Consider the following 21971-nt stretch of genomic DNA (forward strand, 5'->3'; position numbering starts at 1 on the left):
AACAGTTGAATATTTCTTGGAATCAGCACAAGTGAAATACGGTTTCGGTGTTTGGTTTCCCTTCACGCTGAATTTAACAAGATTTTTTATCAAAACTGTTGTTTTTTAATTGTGAAGAAATATCTTCTTTCATAATAATGAAAAATCAGTTTCTGCAGATATCTTACCTTTTTCAAAATCTCAACAAAATGTTTATAAAGTGTAGTACAACTTTCATATAGTGCCGTAGCTAGGTAACCAAAGGCCCTGGGTCAAAAAATAAGCTAGGGCCCCAAATAAACTGTTTAAAATCCTTTGTTCCGTATTCGTCGTGTTCAAAATTCGACGTACTCCAGATTTGTCTTATTGCTTTTTTCGTATTCTCTTCTAAGTCACCAGACTTGACAAGTTGTCAGAATGGTTATTGGCCTCGGTTAGGTTAAGAATTGATTGATCACTGGTAGAGACTCTTTCTTGGGAAAATAGTGTAGTGGTTTTCCCTTGTCTTTAAAACTGCAAAACTAGAGTTTATTCGTAAGAGTTCGTAGTTGGCAATAGAGAGCGATGCTGCTGCTGCTTACACACACACACACATCAGGTTCTTTGATATCCACGTTTAGAGATGGGTCTGTCTTATTCTAAGATCGGGCATGGCACGGCGATTTTTTACTACGTAAGTAATTTTAATTTAAAAAATGATTAAGAGACGGATATATTTTTAAATACCTATTTAAACAATCAAGAACACTTAAATGACCAAAAATCAAATTCAATTTAGCAATTTAAATTTGTTCATAGAAGTTGCAGACAAGCAAATTGGCCTCGTTTCATAATTATTTCTTATATCCAATGATTACCCCACATACCTAACAAACGTACAGACAGATGAATCACGCCTTTAAGTCAATCCCGTTGAGAGAGCCCGACTATAAGCCCTAACGAATGATTCAGCTGTGGTATTTTCTCTGTGCACCAAAAAAGCGAATATTTTTGTAGTGTAAATAAAACAAAAGAGCGTCGTGTCGAACCTTAGCCTTCTGAGTCAGTTTTAGTTATAAAAGTGACCGAGGCCTATTTCTAGCTGCACGATAATTTTACACTGTGGCGGTGACGACAATTCCGCGTATTGTGCCGCTTATAGCACCTTAGGAGCTCACGGACATTCTTTTGCGACTTTCAATTCTTTGGAAGTAACGCCGTTATTTGTAATTGTTCAAGAAGGATGTGTTAGCTGCGACGTCTATTTGATATCTGGTTTGACGCCTGGCCTGCCCACTGTGCCCACTTGGTATATTTGAACTCTGGGTCTCCACTCCAGGATGGTACTGAGAAATGTTAGATTCGAAAAATAATTTGTTGAACATGATAACTGTCAAAGGATATAACAGACTAAGAGGGATCATCCATAAATTACGTCACACATTCACACATTTTGATCAGGCGGTTTCTGATACCAGAACAAAATAATTGCAAATTTCATAGCAATACGCGTGACAAGGGGGGAGGGAGGTGCTAAAATGGACGAGATTGGTGTGACGTACTTTATGGATGGCCCCAGATATAACAAAAAAAAAATTGGTCCGATATTGCGACAAAATAAATCAGTGGATTGAGAAACCATTACTTCAGTAATCGGACTGTAACTTCCCAAAAGTAAAACAGAAATGTGTTTACCGGATTAGGTACACTGCCTTCATAAATACAAAATAATACGACACAAAGTCGTCATCCTCGACATTCTCGTACAGAACGTCACATTTACTTGACATTTTATTTTTATGATAACCATTCGGATCCACTCGGCGGAGACACGACATGCGTTTTACGTGGGTGACCTAGCATGCCAGTGTTGCGTCACTCTCAGTCTCACCTCAAACCACGGCACAGATTAGTTCAAGAAACTTGCACGCAAAAGCTCCATGTATTTCTATTGTGGTACTTATTCGGATACGTTTTGGCTTATCGGCTTTGTCGGTTCACATCCAATTCAAAATGTCGACAGGGCAACTATTCGAAACTGGCAATTGTGTCAAGATAATTCGCTCTATAAACAAAACCATTCGCTTTCTAGTTCCTAGTCACGAAGCAAAGATCTTATTGACGCTGGTTTCTCCGTAAATACCACTCAAGACCGTTAGTTATAGTAATGCATTGCAGACAATTAGGATCGTAAAGTAAACGGCGTTATATAAGTCAAGTAAACTATGTCAAGCGGATTTACAACTTAAGAGAAATTAAACGATTTCTCTCTTAGTGAATTGAGGGCAATGGCTTTGTACATTATCGATATTTAATTCTTGGTACTGAATTTAGCTCAAATATTCATGAAGTAAAATATTCATACGCATAAGTGCACGGAGATAGTGAAACAGTGGACGCATCAGATATGCAGGTATGTTCACTAGGTAGGTACAATAAACAGGTGGAAGTTATTCTTTATGTAATTATTTGTTTTCTGTACTGTTTACAATTATTGTATTGTACAATCCCACGAATATTACCTACAAACCCGAATTTTTATGAATGTGCCTGTACTGTAGTAGGTAGTTATGTGATTTGTCACTCTTTCATGCTAAAACGGCTGGACGGATTTGGATGAAAATTTACACATTATAGACGCATTTTATTTCACAAAATTGCATAGTTTCAGACGAATTTTTCTCAGATTTCATAGCTAATGCGTTAGTACTTATAAGCTCTTAAAATATTGTACAATAAGGGACTCCATCTACATAGCTTGGCATATTTATTTTACATAACACGAGTAATTAGAAACATATTATAAAAAAACTCTACACTCCGTTCCGTATCCTAGTCAAACGTTTTGCTCTAATTTACGAGTAGATATCTACGACTACTTCGAATTATGAATTCGTCATAAGTCATGTCAAGTATTTAGCAGTTTAAATACTCTTGCACCCGTCATTTGAAATCATTCGTCATTTGCATCGGATGACGGATAACAGATTGTCTCGTGATCCGCGGTGTGACGTAACTGCCTGTCGCCGCCCGGACCTCACCTAAGATGCCAGCCTTCTTAGAACCGTAGTTGCTATACAGTTCAACTATCTAATCATACTTGTACAGATTTACACGGACCTAGTAGAATCGTAAAAGGCGACGCTGTTTTGTTCGTGAACAAGGCAATGTTACTTACGAATATAGGGTTAGGTCACAACTATAATAATAAGCTAAGGGGCTGTTTCACCATCCATTGATTAGTGTTAACTGACGGTTAAATGTGATGCCGTCTCTATTTGTTTTGTTCGAATAGACGGAGACGGCATCACATTTAACCGTCAGTTAAGACTAATCAATGGATGGTGAAACAGCCCCTAACTGTAATAATTGGACATGTATTCTCTGCCTCTCTCTCAGTCTCTCTCTCCTCCGGCGCTAAAACCATTTGTGGGTCTTGGCCTTCTCAATGATTTTCTTATACATATTTTGCTCTATCCCTGCTGGGCTACTACGAAACTCGAAGTTCATATCATACCGTCCCTCTCGCTCTCGTATTAAATAGTATAAGTGTCAGAGGGACCGCACGACACGAACTTCGAGTTTCGAGTTTCGGAGTAGCCCAGCTGGCCTCCTTTCTCCACGGTGTTCACTTACCATATGCGCTAGAGGGTTCACTAATGTTTCGCAACTACCGCTTGGCAACCTGATTTATTTCGCAACTGTTTAATACATATATCTGAAACTGTAAATATTTCAGGATTTTTATAAAGCTAACCTAACCTAAAGGGCTCTACACGATGGCCCTGAAATAAATCCTGAAATATTTACAGTTTTAGAATTTGCGAAATGAATCAAGTTGCCAAACGTTAGTATTACGTTGGTGGGTTACGTGGTGGTAGTACGTGGTTGTATTGTATTGCATTGTGTTGTTAGTTGCGAAATGAACGCATACCGCGCCAGAGATCTTCCTCTACAAATCTACACAGTCCTTCCACCGCTTCCTGGGTATGCCCCTGGGCCTTTTTTGTTGCAGGGTCCACGCAAAAATTGTCATAAACAGCCCTCTCGTGGTTCCGCATCCTTTCCAATGCTGCCCATCTAAGCATTTGTGCCTTGCGGTATCAGATTTGAAATGTAAAACATAAATTACTATTTAATGAAAATTAACCTCTGTTGATTTCATTTCTTGATATTCGAAACTATTAGTTTCTGGATTACCTAGTACCGTTAATAAAGGCTCACTCAGTCACAATATACCGGTTTATTAGTTCCAACTTCCAAGAAATAAACGCTTTGGTTACGATTGAATATCGGTGTTATGGTTTACGGTCGTTAAATTTGTGTTTAAATTTAAAATATACCGTTCTGTGTAGTCGTACGAGTATGAGTGGCCGTGATGAGTTCATGGTTGTACAGAAATCGATGACTTTTATTTTTAACTAGCTTTCGTCCACGACTCCGTCTACGAGGAATTCGTTTATCGCTGTCCCGCCGGAACTATGCATTTCTGGGTTGATAATTATCCTATCTCCTTCCCAGGATCTCCAACTATCTCCGTGCCAAATTTCATCTATCGGTTCAGCGATTAAGCGTGAAGATGTACAGACAGAAAGAGTTACTTTAGTATTTCGCGTTTATAACATTAAATACTTGACTGGTAGAGATCCCTTAAGTCACCTTTGTACAAATTATCTCAAAGTTTGCCATTGCGTTTGTTTCTTTTTCTTTTGTACAATAAAGAGTTTTACATACATCCCATAACTAATATTAATATGCGAAAAGTAACTTGTCTGTCTGTCTGTTGTCTGTCTGTCTGTCTGTCGTTAACGCTTTCACGCAAAAACCGCTGAACCGATTTGGATGAAATTTGGTACAGAGATAGAATAGACCGATGGGAACAGAACATAGGCTATCTTTATCGCGAAAAAAAAGGCTTTAAGGGTTGAAATAGGGGTGAAAGTTTATATGGTGAAGTTTCGTCGCTGTCGGATATAAAACCATGAAACTTGGCAGTTAAGGCACTTAATAAAGAAAATGAAGGTCGGTATGTTGTTTTAGCTTTTTTGAAATTCGACCTGTGTGGGAATGAAATAGGGGATGAGAAGCTCATATGGAAGGTCCGTCATTATCGAAGATAAATCGATGGTTCTTTAATGAAACTTGTATTTGGCAGTGTAAGAGATAAATTAATTGTTCGAGCGTTTTTTAAAATTCTTCCTGTTTTGGGGGTGGAATAGGGGGTGAAGAGTTTATATATGTAAGATCGTCATTGACGAAGATAAATCGATGGTTTTTTATGAAACTTGCATTTGGGCACATGATAGAGTATAAATAGTATATTTTCGCGCATTTTTTTTAAATTCTTCCTGTGTGGGGGTGAAAGTTTATATGAAGGTCGACATTGTAAGAAGATAAATCGATGGTTCTTTATGAAAACTTGGCATTTGGGCAACTTTGAAAAATAAATAGATATTCGTTCAAGGGTTTTTTAAATAAATTTTTACCTGCGAGGGGATGAAAAGGATGAAAATTATATGGAACGTCGTCATTATCACAGGAAGATAAATGGATTAATCTTTGTGTTTAGGTATTCGATAGAACAAAAAAAAACTGGTTAAAATCGACTCGAACTCGCGCATCAAGGGTTTCCGTGCATAGGTATTTTATGGAATATCAAGGTGTTAGGCAGAGCCAAGCTCATAACAAAAATGTACGCAATGTGGGGTCATTGATTACATGGCTAATTAACATAGACAGACAGACAAGACATGAAAAATAATGATTTTCAGATTTTTCTTACTTATTTATGCTAATAAAAGGGAAATAAAATTTGCTATGTGAAAGAGCTTCCTTTATTTAAGTTTCTAGGACAAGCCGGAAGTACCTATAACTTTTTTTGAGTTTAGGGTTTTAATTTAAACTCGATAAATACTCCGCACTTTACGGGATAAGGTCTTGACAGACAACGGACGGACGGACAGCAAAGTCATCCTATAAGAGTTTCATTTTTTTCCCTTTGGAGGTACGGAAGCCCTAAACATTCGTTCCGGCTCTTTTCAAATTTCGAAAATTTTCATACTACTTGAAAATATGGGGATGAAAGTTCGTAAGGAATTCCAAAACAAATTTACTTAAGTATATTTATCGGAAATATGTGTAGCAATGCTTAGTAAGATGCCGTCTTAATTATAATCTACCTCCTAACTTACAAATATAGGACGTAAGATGTCAAGAGCTCACTATGAAGAATTAGTCCTTTTGTGTTGGCAGGGTAGAATACTTACGTTTTACCAAGAATGGAAGACAAAATTAGTTTAGATATAAAGCAATGTATTAAAATAGGTTATTTTCAGTAAACCGTAGAAGTTGTCATGTATGCTATTAGGCAGAATAGGTACCTAAATAAAGTTAAATACTTCGCAAAGTTTACTATTCCACGCGGACGAAGTCGCGGGCAAAAGCTAGTACATACATAAATAAGTAGTAGACGAAGTAAGTTTAATGTAGGTAATAATGACTTTTTATAATAATTTTATTTTATTCGTCATGTATGACATTTTTATATTTCTACACTATTTATAATAATAATACATGTACCGATCATATTCTAAGAATAAGTAAGTTCTATTTCTCAATTCGAATATTGCATAAGCACCTTCTTATTTTCAGTTTATAAGAGTTCCGCGCCTCAAATCAAATAAATAAAATCACTCATTTCATTATGTCCGTCTGTCTGTCTATCTGTCACAACTGATTTTTTCCGAAGCTACTGCAGGGCTACTACGAAATTCGAAAATCGAAGTTCATATCGTACCGTCCCACCGACTCTTATATTATTTAATACGAGAGTGAGAGGGACGGTACGATACGAACTTCGAGTTTCGAGTTTCGTAGTACTTAAGCCCTGCTGATCCGATTTAGTTGAATTTTGATACGCTTAATAAGTTGAACACGAATAGATGAATTTTGAACATTAAGCTACTTTTGCTAAATTATAATATACCGAAAACTCTCGCACTTGTCCAGTTTTATTTGATGTAAATACTCTTAGAACGTTCGAGATAGTATAAAAGTAAAGTAAAAGTAGTGGAAAATGTATTGGCACGTAATGAAAGATTAATCTAATTCTCTTCATGCTCTATTTCCAAAATTTACTTAGGTGCTGTAACGCACTGTTTTTCAACTTGTGGGTCGCGACCCCCTGGGGGGTCGCGAAGCCTCTTTAACGGGGTCGCGGAGCCCCTATTAGTTGCTGGGAAAACTACTTCAAAAAAAAAAAAAAAGTTTAAAAATATTTTTTAAGAAAATGTTACCTAACTCATTATATTTGTCACAAAATAAAATGCATAAAAAATAACGGGTAGGGGGTCGCGAAATATTTCTTCATACAAAAGGGGTCGTGTCATGAAAAAGGTTGAACAGCGTACAGTGTAGCGGAATAGAAGAGAAAGAAATCCTTTGAGAATTTAAATAAATATATACATAGGTATAAGAATGTTTTTAAATCCTGCTGGATTTGCTGAACAACAACATTGAAATAACTTTCACATAATATTAACTAATAATTATCTGTAGGTAATATTTTATAATAAGCATTTCCTCTCTTATCCAAGTAAGTAAATACTTATTTAATGAGACTCTGTAGGTACTACAACTACATAATTAGCCCTGTATGTACGCATAGATAGAGTATCTACATATTTACACACATACTTGAGTAAACAGTGCAGTCTGCGAAAGGCAAAATCGCGTTTGCTGTAGACGAAAATACTCGGAATGATAAGTAGAGTCACTCGACTCTACCATTATGTAGGTACTTTCAAGGAATCGTGAGGTCAAAGACACGCTAAAGGACATTACGTTTACAATAGGCTATGTATCACGACTTGACACTTAATTAGTTATAATATTGCCGCGATATTAAGTCAGACTTATAAAACACTATAATACTAAAAGTACTTAATGTTTACTCGCGGCTTCGTACGTGTAAATCGTTAAGATCCAGCAGTTGAATATAAATTCCGCAATTTAATAAAAAAAAACAGTTTTCGATAAAATACGATGGAAAAACATTTTTTAGCAGTTAGGATTTTTTTACCGCAAAACGAGGCTACTTTGCACCAATTTTTGCTCCAAATTTCGTAATCTTTGTTTTATTTTAAAAATTATTATGCTGTGGTATGTTCATATATGTATTTATGTAAAGTAGATCACCCCTACTATCATGCTGGCTTGCTTAAACTACGTCATAATGTTGTTTTAATATATATATTAAAACTTTAATTTAGGAGCAATGTTACCCGGCGTTTGGGTAACTATGCTACTGAATTTAATTTCATTCATAATTCATACTAGGAGGCGTTTGGTGTATTTTTACCCCATCATTATCATTGCACTCTGTCTTATCACTGTACGGCGTCTGACAGGAAAAGAAAAGAAAATATCGAAGCAAAAATTTAAGTGCAGTGTTGCCACTTTATCGGGACTTCGACCTGCAAGACATTTAAACAAAATACAGAACTGGAGCATGGTTACCCAGTGGGGGGCAAAGTAGCCTCGTATTACATTTATAAAACAGGTCATATTTACATAATTGGGTACCACCTAAATAATGCACTATTATCAATAAACCTAGTGAAGGACGTACAAGTACCCATTAGGTAACTCATAATTTTATTCATTACTAGCTTTTGCCCGCGGCTCCGCACGCGTCGTATTCGGTTAACGCGCGCTATTCCCTCGGAAACTGTGCATTTTTCCGGGATAAAAAGTAGTCTATGTCACTCTCGGGCCCATAAACTATCTCTATGCCAAAAATCACGTCGATCCGTTACGGCGTGAAAGACGGACAAACACACAAACATACAAACACACTTTCGCATTTATAATGTTAGTATGGATTATTCACTAATGTAAAAACTGTAACATGTGGGTAATCCGGTGGTAGGTACAGTCACAAGCACCAATATTTAACACAACAAAACATGCATTTATCTAATACCTTTTAAACGAGAAATTCTTGTATATATGTACAAGGTGTTAATTAAATAACTGAAAACCAGAAAGTAGTTTGCTCAGAATCGAGAGTAGAATCGATTACACTATGTTTTAAATCAGGTTGTATTTGTGTTTTTTAAAAATCCCATTTTTATTGTGCCAATTACTTAAATATTTTAGCGAGGTTGTAGGATACTATTCCGATAGTTTAATACTGGCCGTTTTGCTATCACTGTGATTTTCTTCTAAAAACGTCAAAGTGCAACTGACAAAATACAAATCATGAGTGTAGAGTTAGAAATGAACTAGAATTAGTGACTTAGCAAAACACGAAAATCTTTTAAAATAATAAAGGTATTCAAAAATAAATGCAATCAACTAACTTAAAATGATAAAATATTTTTGGGGTGTCTGAGATTTTCAGTTATTTAATTAAAACCTTATATATACCTACCTATATAAATATATTTCGGGGATCTCGGAAACGGCTCTAGCAATTTCGATGAAATTTGTTATGTGGGGGTCTTAAATCTCTGGGAAACGCTTATTATCGAGTTTTAGCCCGAGCAAAGCTCGGCCGCCCAGGTACTAAATATCTGATACGACTCTATTTCTAGAGCCGATAGGACGCGGCAGATATTAACGCATACTTGTACATATTTTCATTACGTATGGTTTTGTGAAGTGTGAAAAACTATTTACCTTCCTTATTCTATTCCAACTGAATAAACACGAAATTCTTCAGATTTTCTCTTGCTAGTACCCACGCCTGAATGTTGCTACCTTACCTATACTTACATAAGTGCTCATACTAGTTATTATCTTTAGGTCATAATTTATTCTTGGAAATGTGTTTGGTACAGTCGCTACGGTTTTTTGCAGGCAGTAGCTCACGTAGGTACATATTGTATTTTTCTGTAATCATAGCTATCAGCAATCTTTATAGGTATTTAGGTATCCGTTATTCTTTGCATTTTATGAAAAACTTAATAATGTATTTCAGGCGAAATAGCTTATTCCTCTTATTATAGGTAAATAGTAAGTACTAGCTGTTGTCACTCCCGTTGTTACGGTTATGGCTTAATAGCAAACGAAATTGGGATACGAAGTTAATTATGGCGTAGGTCTGTACTAGTACAACTTAATAAACCAACTGAATCGTAACCCTCTGTGGAACCTTTTCGACTTTTCGTAGAAAAAACCATACTGACATCGGATTGCTTGACAAGGGAATTCATTGACACTTAGGTAGGTACTGTGTCAAACGTTCTACGATGGTTAAAATGGTTTGACTGTAGGTACCTCACGGCACGATCCCGTAGGAATATCTTGATAAAAGTAACCTATTTACGTGTTATTCCAGAGGTCCAGCTAGTACATTTATCGAGCTAGGTAATCTGATGGGAAACGATCACCTCTGCCCATTAGTATAGGTACAACTACTCAAAGAGAATCAAACAAAGTCAAAGTCAAAGTCAAAATATCTTTATTCAATTTAGGCTATAACAAGCACTTATGAATGTCAAAAAAATCTACCACCGGTTCGGAAAAACCTCTGCTGAGAAGAATCCGGCAAGAAACTTAACGAGGTACTTATATTTTTTTTAAACAGATTTACAATATTATTAAATGATATGTATACATCACAAGTATTTAACACAACATTATTTTTAACACAGTAGGTTCGCTATTTGAAGGGATCGCTAATGCGGATCGGAATTATTTCCAAATATCCCTGTCCATGATATAATCATTAACTTTATAATACGCCTTTGATATTAATGTCTTCTTGACAATAGATCAGAAACAACAAGGAGAAACATTATATCTACCAAATTTCCTCTAAATCCGTTAAGCCGTTTCATCGTGAAAGAGTAAGAAATACACACAAACACTCACTCCCGAAGTTTTAAGTAAATAATAAAAAAAACATTACCTCTCCCTGCAGTCGGGTAAAAATAGGTAAGTACCTAGGTAGGTATTGCATTTAATCATTGTTTTTTATTGAATCAAAATCATTATTTATTTGTGGCAACCCTAAGTTACCTATATTATAATACATAAATAATAAGTATATCAAGTCGTGAAGGTATTGGTTTGTGGTGACCAAGTCACAGCTGAAACCTACGCAGACATTAACATTTTTTGCTGTGTTTTTTACGATATTTACGTTGGTATTTTAATTACTTACATGATGTTAATTATAATAATTTACCCAACAGCACTAAAATTAATAGTAAACAGTTACTTTATACTTTTTAAACATTTTCATTTCGTAGTTATTCGCACTTCATCTTCGCGCCAGTTACATCTCTCTGGTCTGTCTCAACTCTCAACTCAAAGGCTCTTATTTTGCTTTGCTCTAATTTTCGCTCTATTCTATAATAATATGCTCTTCCAAATCTCTGGCTCTATGCTACGAAGTGCAAAAATCGAATTTCGTATGTTGCTGTCCCGCTGACGCTTATGTCATTTAATACGCGAGTGAAAGAGGCGGTGCGATATGAACTTCGATTTTAGAGTTTCGTAGTAGCCCGCTGACTGAATCCAAATCCAAATCCAACCGCTTATTTCCACAGATAGCACAAAATGTACAGGTTAGACACATAAGACCATCCATAGATAGTAAAGCAAATCATTCACACGTGTAGTGATGTGGGGAATATTTAAAATACATAAATTATGTTATCTGTTATTTTATATGTTTTATTTACAAAATAAACAGTTATGTTCATACAAAGAACTATACAATTATTATTGGGTTGAAAGAAACATAACGCTAACTAAAGATTACCTAGGTACCTAACAACGTTTCTGTCCGTCGCCGTTCATAACAACGTCAAACTCAATTAGGTACTTATTGTCCATGTCAGTATTCATCATCATCATCATCATCCCAGCCTATATACGTCCCACTGCTGGGCACAGGCCTCCTCTCAGAACAAGAGGGCTTGGGCCATAGTTCCCACGCGGGCCTAGTGCGGATTGGGAACTTCACACACACCATTGAATTGCTTCGCAGATTTGTGCAGGTTTCCTCACGATGTTTTCCTTCACCGCAAAGCTCGTGGTAAATTTCAAATGTAATTCCGCACATGAATTTCGAAAAACTCAGAGGACCCTCTGCTTGAGAAGCGATAGGTCAAACCACTAGGCCACCACGGCTTTTTTCAGTATTAATAGTATTATATTATGTACTCTCATTAACCATGAACAATTTAGAGGTATCCATTGCAAACATATGACATTGTAGTACCTATTTACCTTTACTTTTAATAGATGAAAGCAATAAAATAATGTCTGGGAAAACTGTTACTTAAATATGTATGTAACATTTTACGTCATTCAGTTTCTATTTAGGTACTTTTTGACACTTTTTTTATTTTTGATAAAAAGAACAAAAGCAAAAAAAACGTGAAATAATGAAGTACCTATCAGACTCAGTATTATTCCTCAATACGACATTAATCTATCATTTATTTCTAACGACAAGTAGAGCACTTTTTGGAAGTAAAGTTATCAATTATGTTGTTTCTGCAAATTTTTGTGGCTATTAGCAAGCACTAATTTATGATGAGACGCTTATGAAAGTGGTCTATGTAACAGCTGCCTCTTTTGACGTGACATGACATGCGGCGCGGCAGATGGTTGTGAAAGCGGCGCAGGCGCAGGTAAGGGATTCCAAGAACGCCGAATATAATCGCAATACGGAGAACTCGCTCTCTATGGCGCGGCCCGCAGCGCGCGAATCGAACACCTGCGTCCTGAATGTGCGATGTCAATGCCGATGGGGAATGATTTTCATCCAATTGTTCACTGAATACTGTTGCTTGTATAAGCACATGAGTGATTTTAAAGGACAAATAACGTCTGTTTTGCTGCGAAAAAAAAACAATGTAATTTGTTATTCTACCATCGCCCTTGGCTAAATAATAATACATAAACGTACAATAATGATCAGAGTTAGTGGATTAAAAACCATAATAAACGATCGTTGCTCTGAAAAAACTGTATCATTCAAAACGTGAAGGTTTATTGCGTGCCCCGATAAATTTTATTCTCGTAACTCATTATTGCTGTTCCTCTTACTGATAAGCAATCAATAGTACGTTCTCAGAAGCCTACATGATTAAAGCGATAGGAGAGGTGCGATGACTCCTACCTCCGTATACCTAATTGTTTTGAAGTTGCAACTACCTATGAATTACTAACCCAGCCTAACTAACTTAAGTAAGTAAAGTAAGTAATAATTAGTAAGTAAAAGCATAAGTACCAGCCTAACCCTAAGCTAGTAAGTAAGTAGTTAGTTACTTAGTCTTATTTTCAATCTGGTATCATTCATTATTAAAATTGTATTATTTGTATTATAATTACCGCCTACAACTCAATCTGACGTCTTAGGTACTTACTAACTTATTTCTCGGAATAATTCAATTACTTAATGTCTATTAAATTCGTAGAAAGTGAAATAATTTCTATTTTTATTATTAATATATCTTACTTGCTTGAAAGTCCACTAACGGATGGTTCAAGTAGCTATGTGGCCATAAGAATTATTTTAAACATATTAGGTATATATCTAATTAGATAAATAAATAAATGCTGAATGACCAATAAAATCGTGACAGTACATAGATCATTATAAAATAGGCACATATGAAAGCACGTTTTACTACGCTTTACTAAGAAACATAGCTACGGAGGAATAATATATACAATGCAAAATGGCAATGACTAGATAAAATGGTTAAATCATTGTTGGTAGGTGAATGGATTCTCGGAAAACAAACAGTGTAGGCATGCTAGCAGCAAGTTTCATTCGCAATTCGCATTGAAATGCCAGTTCGTTAGCAGACTGCATAGGCGGTAGTAGTATCACATCGCAGTTATCGCTCGGCACTGTCGGCGCGGTAGTGTAAAATATAGACTAGTGGCGCCGTCTGTTGATTTGACTCAGTTGTTAGCTGTCGCTCGACCACATCAGTTGTCTTGTTGGGTTGTTCAAGCGCGTTGTTTCTGAGATAGAAAAACTGGAACAAGATCTTTGTCTAACTAAACAATTTATTGTGTCATTCGAGATTATCATTCATTCACGCACGGCCAGTGCCCAACCCTATTTGTCAGTGTGACGTTTTGTTCGTGAATTTACTTTAATATTACATTTTATTTTGAAAGTTTACGTTGTTGTGATTTTTCGTGTAACTTTACGGAATAATTTTACTCAAGGAATATTATGGCAGTGAGTGCGAGTTACTGGAATTTGTGCTGTGTTTTTCTTTTGTGATAAACCGTGGCCTCTGAGGATACGAGTGGAGCACACGGTCGGCCGCCGTGTAGTGCACGACAAATGTGTTTGCTGGAAAAACGAGAGACTACCATTAGTCCTTTAAACATGACTCTAGCCGCGAGGTTATATCCGCAATGTAAGTTTTTATTTTAGGTTTTTCTTATAAATATACTATCTTAACGTTAACTTTAGATTTTTCTATCTGAAGTTATCATAATCTTTATGAAAGTTTGATTTGATTGGCGTCATATAGTTTCAATTGTGTATTAATGTAAATGGGTATCTAGTAAAAAATAATAATGGATTTCCAAGAACTCCAGTGTGGAAGTGTGGCTATTTTAGGAGTGAACATATAGCTGCAATGCTCTGTGTATAGCAGCTTGATGGAAATTTACATGTGGAGTTTTATCTCTCAACAGAGATATTTATATCTTGATAAGGAAAGACTTTTCTAAGGCTGCAGTAAATGTGGTTGTAAGCATTACTTCATAGCAATTGTCAGGATAAACTTGAACAATAATAATAGATGAGAAATATTACATTTGTAGTATATTCTCAGCATTATCTCTTTATTATTGCAACATTGCGCTATGCAAAATTAGAATTATTTATGAGACAGTATAGATAAGAAAGCTGGTTTGTTTTCACATCTTGTATGGTCTGTTTTTTAACCCGAGATACTAAAATGATGTTTCATGTGTTACCTGTTTTTTGCGTCTCATAAATAGTGATGTGCCGCAACCGGTTATCACCGAAAGATTTTGTAGGCACCTATGTTATATGTATAAAATATTAATATAAGGAACGGATCCGTGACATACTAACATGTACGGCACTTAGGACATTCTAGAAAAGGTAAAATGGGTCTAATAAAATGCGACTGTCTTGGAGATATTTCTACTTTTTATAAATGTTGATATTTAAGTTTCAATTTCATTCTAACTACGATACCTCTCAATGCTTACCATAAAAACACACATACCATAACACGAGAAAACACACTGAACACATTCAATCACAATACTAGTAATGTAACAAATGTTGAATACGAAAAACATGAATGAATAGTTGTGTGATATCCGGAAATGTAAAACTCGAACTTCAGATGTTGCCATTCCACTGATGCCTATCTCATTTAATACACAAGTGAAAGGGACGGTGCAATATGAACTTCGTTTTTCCAGTTTTGCGTTGGCACTGAGTAATGAACAACCTGTGCTTCGATTTTATCACTTTATCGTAAAAGTGCATTTATATTTTCAAAATAGAAAGTAGAATATTGAATGCTTTAATGTTATTTTTGTTATCATAAAATATATGTTTTACCGATTTTTTACAATTATATAGGAAACCGAAATCAAAGAGCAGCACTGTTAATTTTATGCTGGCCACATTATTTTTACATTTGACATTTCAGACTGTCATTTTAGTATCTAGGTTTCACAAATAGACCATAAATTAATGTCTGCCAAGAATTTGTTTATCACTATCTTGCCGAAACTTGTGATTTTCAGGGGTAAAAGCCATCCTATGACCATCTTAGGGTCTCAATTTATCTCCATATGAAATTTCATCTAAATTGATTATTGGTTTATGCATGAAGAGTTTACAGACAGACAGACAGACAGAATTACATTCAGTTTATACTATTAGTAAGATGTATAGAAACCTGAAACCTGAAAAACATTATAACACAATAGTTTGCACATCATAGACACTTCTGCATGAGAATATTTATTTATTTCTTTTTAACTACTAACTTTTTCATAGTACAAAAGATAAATGCTGATCTTATATATCAGGATATTTTATGTGTGCTAGAGAACATTATGTAACTGATTGACACCTTGACCCATTGACATAGAAAACCTTATGGCGAGTATTTCTATATTGTATATTTAATCAATAGGCCGCTAAATGTGGCATTTTATAGTAACGGAATGAAGTATTGAGTAGTCATTTATCATAATGTTTTACTTATCTTTATCGGTTACCATAACTTCTTATATTTTAGTACATCTGCACCACAAAAGTTATCTGATTTAGTTTAGTGGCTAAAACTGATAAGAGTATACAATTTACATAATTTATGTTAGATAACGAAAGATATTATGTCACTTGTAGAAAATAAAAGAATCTGAAACATGATCTGCATTAAAGAGCTTCTAAAAACACATCCAATCCCAAACAACGATACCTAGCTAGTGTATAATGGTCTACATAATATTTCAAAGTCACACATAATTTCTTAATCACTTGAATCAACTCTTCTGATAACTGTTTGCTGTTTGATACTGCTTATTGAGTTGTCATTATCTTAGGAAACACTCAAATGAGTTGTCACATTTAAGCCTAACGCTCAAGTAGCTTCTTATTCTAGCTAAATGTGATTATTGTTATTCAACTATTTTCGGTAGTGATGATGCAACAGTTATTTTGTCATAACCGTGTTACTTCCATGAATTTTACATTGAGGCCAGTGAATTTGTAATAATATTGATTGTAGAATTATAATATAGTTTACTTATGTGTAGTGTACTGTTTTGCCTTGCCCATAATTTCACTAACTGTAACTTACCTTATCATTATTGATTTATTTGCAATGAAATTCATAAGAAATTGGAGTTATTAGTTATTTTTGCCCTATGCTCTCATGATTAGTATAACTAAGATAGTTTATCTCTCTTACATGCGAAAAACAAACTGTAAATATGATATGAAAACTTTAGCTAATGAGAGAAATTATCAATTGACTTCAGTTTTAACAAAATCTACAGTGGCATAACACCATCTTAGGTCTCAAGGCAAATTGTAGTGTACCTTTTGTGCTGCAGACCCAACTAATTCCAGGACCTGAGATTTTTGCTCGCCCTCATCATCATCATCATCATCTCAGTCTATATACGTCCAGGGCACAGGCCTCTCTCAGAAAAAAAAGTTTTTTCAAGTGCTCTCATTCTGATTGCCCCAAACTGCCACCCAATTATTACACCATATCTTATTCGCCGCCTACAGTTACACTAAACCCCTTCTCCCTCTTTCCAGATGCAAGCGAGGTGGCCGTGCCACTCAACAGTTGGCCCACGGGGGTCGCTTGCTGCCCCAACTGCCGGCACCAGCTGCGCGTGTCGCTGACCTGCAAGGGCCACGAGCAGCCCCCCCTCACGCCGCCCTTCACGATACAGCCCACCTATCTGCCCCAGGCCCCGTACGCCGCCCCCACGTCTCCCTTCCTGCCCTCCCAGTACAATGACGAGCTGAGACGGCTAGCGGACACGGTCAAAGCGCTACGGTTGTCCGGGTGGTACTATGGGAATTTGGATTGGCAAGTGAGTTCACTGACGTTATTATCAGCATTTTGTTACAAGCCTTTTAGTTAACCTAGAACTTAAATCCTGGAAGTTGTTTTAACCCACTTCCAGTGGGATTGATTTGAAATTAGATATTGTCACTACATCGAAAAAAATATTGTAATCAAATCAGCACATCAACAAAATTCACCTTTCAAATAATGCTCATAAAGTTCAATTAGAAAGCTTATTGATTTTGAGGTTTTTAAAAGTAGTGACGATATAGTTCTGACAGTGCAATGCAAGCACAGCCAGCAAAAAAGCTTGTACTAATAAATATTTTTTAACAAAACTTATTAAGGATACAATAAAAATTAATAACTTCATACACTATGTTGATAATCAATATAATTATAGTAGGTACAAAATTTGAATGTGAAGATTTAATCAATTGTTATTTTACCTCAAATGTATTATATTACATGAAGGTTTATGTAATAAAATACTAATATTTATTGTTTTCTTGTCATTGCAGGGTGCCCGATGCTTGCTTAAAGAGGCGAGCGTGGGAGCCTTCGTGATCCGAGACTCAGGAGACAGGAACTACATATTCTCACTGTCCGTACAGACAGAGCGGGGGCCCACGTCTGTCAGGCTACACTATGAATGTGGATACTTTAGGTAAGAAATTTCCTGCAGATTCTAAGCAATATTCAGCATCTTAATACTCCAGACCACAGAGCTAATAATAATAATGAAGAAAAAAATCAAGTTATTGCTCAAGAAAATGGATTGTGTAGATAGTGGTTCGAAACGGATTAGAGAAGACATAGGTTGTGGAAGGAGCTACAATCGGCATCACAAACTACCTTTTATTATTCATTCTGTAACTCCAGATACTGCTGCAAAGGTGTTATAGCAAAATTTTCCTCCATTCATAAGATTCAGAGAATTCTGTTGGGAGTCACGATTTAATTCATATTTTGGCTGAGAGCAGTACATAATACACTTTCCAAGTAAAGCCGCGGGAAATCCGTTAATTATTGTCTAATAAGCATCCCTTGCAAAAAAAAATACTTCAATATATAAAACTATTACTGTATAAATTGCGGTATGTCAAAACCACAGGGTGTCACAGCTTGCTTTTAAAATAAAGACCTTTAGAAAAATACAAATTGACACGGATACTGTGAAATGTTTACGCAATTTGTGTTGACTGAGGTGCCATCTTAATTACATCATTATTTCCTTGTGATAAATGAACATGGAAATGTTTACTTTTGTTTCCTTATTATTGAATGATGGTGCATTTCATTCTGTACATTAAATAAAAACAGTTTCGTGAAAATACAGGATTTCATTACAAATAGCAATGCTGTTCCTCCTGTGCCATGTCTTGAATATTAGTTGCAATTTATTTGAATCAAATTACACATACTTATTACTGTAAATTAGTCCGCTAGCGGCGCCTGCGGCTTTGCTCACGTGAAAAATAAGATCCGGCGTTTCGCGAATTTGGTGTAGTGGAGTAGTTAAATTTTCAGATTTCACTTATGCAAATCCTGATCCCGTGGGAATACCGGAAAAGAAGTGGCCTTTAGCGTGAACGAGTAAAAAACACGCAAACATTCGCATTATAAAATGAGTAGGATATTAGCTTAGGATATTATTAGTCCATGGTACTAATGTTTTTCTTTTTTGGTTTCAGGTTAGACTGTGAAAAACGTCTAGCGAAGTACGTGCCTCGTTTCCGGTGTGTGGTGGATTTGGTACAACACTACATGCGCGTGGGCAAAAAGAACGTTGCTGGCACCGTCTGGGTCGACCAAGAGGGCTGTCCCCACTCCCCTGTTCTCCTCAAATCCCCCTTCAAAAAATCTCCTCCCTCCCTCCTCCACGCGGCCAGACTAGCCGTCCACAAAGCCCTAGATTCGAACCCCCTAACGCCTAAACTATGGAGCGCTCCCAAACACAGGCTCCTTCCCCTCCCACCCACACTCATAGACTATCTCGGCGAATACCCCTATTCAATCTAACACTCGAATTATATTTTACTAATATTTATTTAGCCCAATCGCGTCCCGACGCCTAGTGAAGATATAGCTGTAATAACCTTATAGATATCAGTTTCCTATAGAATAGGCAGGCGATATCCGCGTACGTGTACGTGACGTCACTATTAACTAGCACAGGTTGCTATAAAGGGCAGGATCCTTTTATAATTACCGAAAATATTATTTATAATAATTAACGTGTATTTTAACATAAGTGTGAATTTGGGACTCAACTATGGTATTTAGTGAAATTAATGCAGATTATTTTTAAAAAGCCAATTCTATGTTTGTATATAAAGTTTATTTTGAGAAAAAATGCAAGACTGATTTCCCGAGCATGTATAATTAAATTGACGAACTTGTTTATACCGATCTACTGTCGCCATGGCATGTTTGCTCTTAGATTACATTGTTATGATACATACATACATAAATACTAACTGTTCCCTAATGCCTATCTTGTCCATTTGAAGTAAGAAATCATCACACTATTTTATTAGAGAGCTATTTAACTTATTTATTATTCGGTTAAGAATTAGTTTTATTTACTGAAGCTTAAATTCTGTTCCTATTAAGACTTAAAATTCAGTTGGTATATGTATTATCTGTCATTTATTCTGTCCCTGGCACAACTTGATAATGTGAATGCCATTAGTGTTATGTTACTTACCAAGTGCCATTAAACACTTCACAACATAATAAAAAATTCACCCGCAAGGATATTTGAGTATGAAAGTATTTTTTGAGGCTGAATATGTAAATAGTTCGATTTGTTTTGTTTTCTATTTATTTCTTAATTAAGTCTAGCTTAGTAGAATAATAATGGTAGTGCGTCATGTGATGGCGCACGTTTTGAGGCGTTCACCGCCGCGTCACGACAACGTGTCGTGACGGCGGATGTGGTAGAGCCAGAGGCGGGTGACTAGTGACATTGTCTAATATAGAATAGAAACGTGTACCTTAAATAATCTCAATTAGTTTAATTTTTAGGATTCACCAATCATTTTAAGTTCAAACTCACTTGTGAAAAGTCGAGAGAATATTCTGTACTCTTAAAGTTTTTATAAAAATTATAAAAAAGTGAATTTGTTGGCCTTATATGAATGGTATTGAAGTATGCTTGTGCGCTCTGGGTTGGGTGTTGTTTGGTTTCGAAATAACTTTATTTCTTTAAATTCATCCCAGCCTATATACGTCCCACTGCTGGGCACAGGCCTCCTCTCAGAACAAGAGGGCTTGGGCCATAGTTCCCACGCGGGCCCAGTGCGGATTGGGAACTTCACACGCACCATTGAATTTAAATTATTACAAGTTAATTTGTGCGGAACCTTACTAATTTACAACATGACTGTTATGTAATATTGTACATTTTCATTGTTATGTTTGCTAGTTTTCTAAGAATTTCTTGAAAGAAAAGTAAGCGTTGTTTTAGTTTTTTTATTCAGAAGTCTGCAGTATTAATTACATTTTCGAAGCCAAACTGCCACTCCTTTGGTACGCTATCATTCCGACTGCCTGAAACGCACATCTGCGTCCAACCATATCCCTACAGTATTTCAACGTTGAAAGCAACGCAGCATAAATAAATGTGTACGCGACCGGCGCTATATAGGTTCGTTTTATCCAGAAACTATTCACTTATTTTGAAGTTATTTTTGTACCTTTTGTAAGGAGAAAGCACCAATTGTGTAACATAAGTGTGACATAATAGAAAAGAAACGTGTGTATGTTTGTGTAGACTAATGTATAAAAAACCTGCAAATAATTTATAAACAGAAACGAAATATACATTCTTACTTAATTTTTTGCATTTTATTGGTTTATTACCTCCACTGACAGTGTTTTTGTAGGTATAACTTTGGGTATATTTCGATCTAAACAGAATCACACATTTTTGAGAATAGGTACAGCAATCCATCTATTTTAACTATTATACATCACGCACGGGGATTATCACGCTAATAACGAGTAATAATAGCTCAACGTTTCAACCACATTGCAGTGGTTGTCGTCAGTAGGTAGACTGCAGGCAGTGTACGGCGAGTGTAGTGTTTATTTACCAGCGCGGCGCGAGTTCTCTGTTCACATTATTCCAGTGGAATGACGTTGCGGCGCCGTGTTAACTAGCTACAATAATAGATCGAACCAGCAGCGCAGTGTCATTCTATTGGAATACTTATTAATGCTGTTTCGTCGGATTTTCAACAACAAAAATTCTTCCTTTCTGTTAAATACTGGTTTACTGCATGATAGATTTAATTATATATAGGCATGAAGGGCTATCGTTTTTTGTCTCACTAGATGGCGCACTGTGCGCTGAGGCTTTTAGTGTGGCTTTCAGAGTCTGTTATTACGGGCGTAAAACAAAATTTAGATTAAAATCATATTTAAAACACCTTAAAA

General features: G+C 36.0%; 1 protein-coding gene across 2 annotated transcripts in view; it reads left to right on the plus strand.

Moving 5' to 3' along the window:
- The window catches only part of LOC141428913 (suppressor of cytokine signaling 2-like), a 30862-nt gene extending 10858 nt beyond the window's left edge, over positions 1–20004 (plus strand). The window contains exons 1-4 of one of the 2 annotated variants that reach the window (XM_074088975.1): positions 13875–14360; positions 17270–17553; positions 18050–18195; positions 19223–20004. In XM_074088975.1, coding sequence (XP_073945076.1) covers positions 14285–14360; positions 17270–17553; positions 18050–18195; positions 19223–19550 — 834 coding nt within the window. In that variant the 5' untranslated portion in view covers positions 13875–14284 and the 3' untranslated portion in view covers positions 19551–20004. Of the gene's footprint in view, positions 1–13874; positions 14361–17269; positions 17554–18049; positions 18196–19222 lie in introns of those variants that run through there. The other variant, XM_074088976.1, reaches the window with a different exon arrangement.
- The last annotated feature ends 1967 nt before the right edge of the window (positions 20005–21971 follow it).

This window comes from Choristoneura fumiferana, chromosome 6, assembly GCF_025370935.1.
Source record: "Choristoneura fumiferana chromosome 6, NRCan_CFum_1, whole genome shotgun sequence".
In the NCBI taxonomy this organism is placed as follows: domain Eukaryota; kingdom Metazoa; phylum Arthropoda; class Insecta; order Lepidoptera; family Tortricidae; genus Choristoneura; species Choristoneura fumiferana.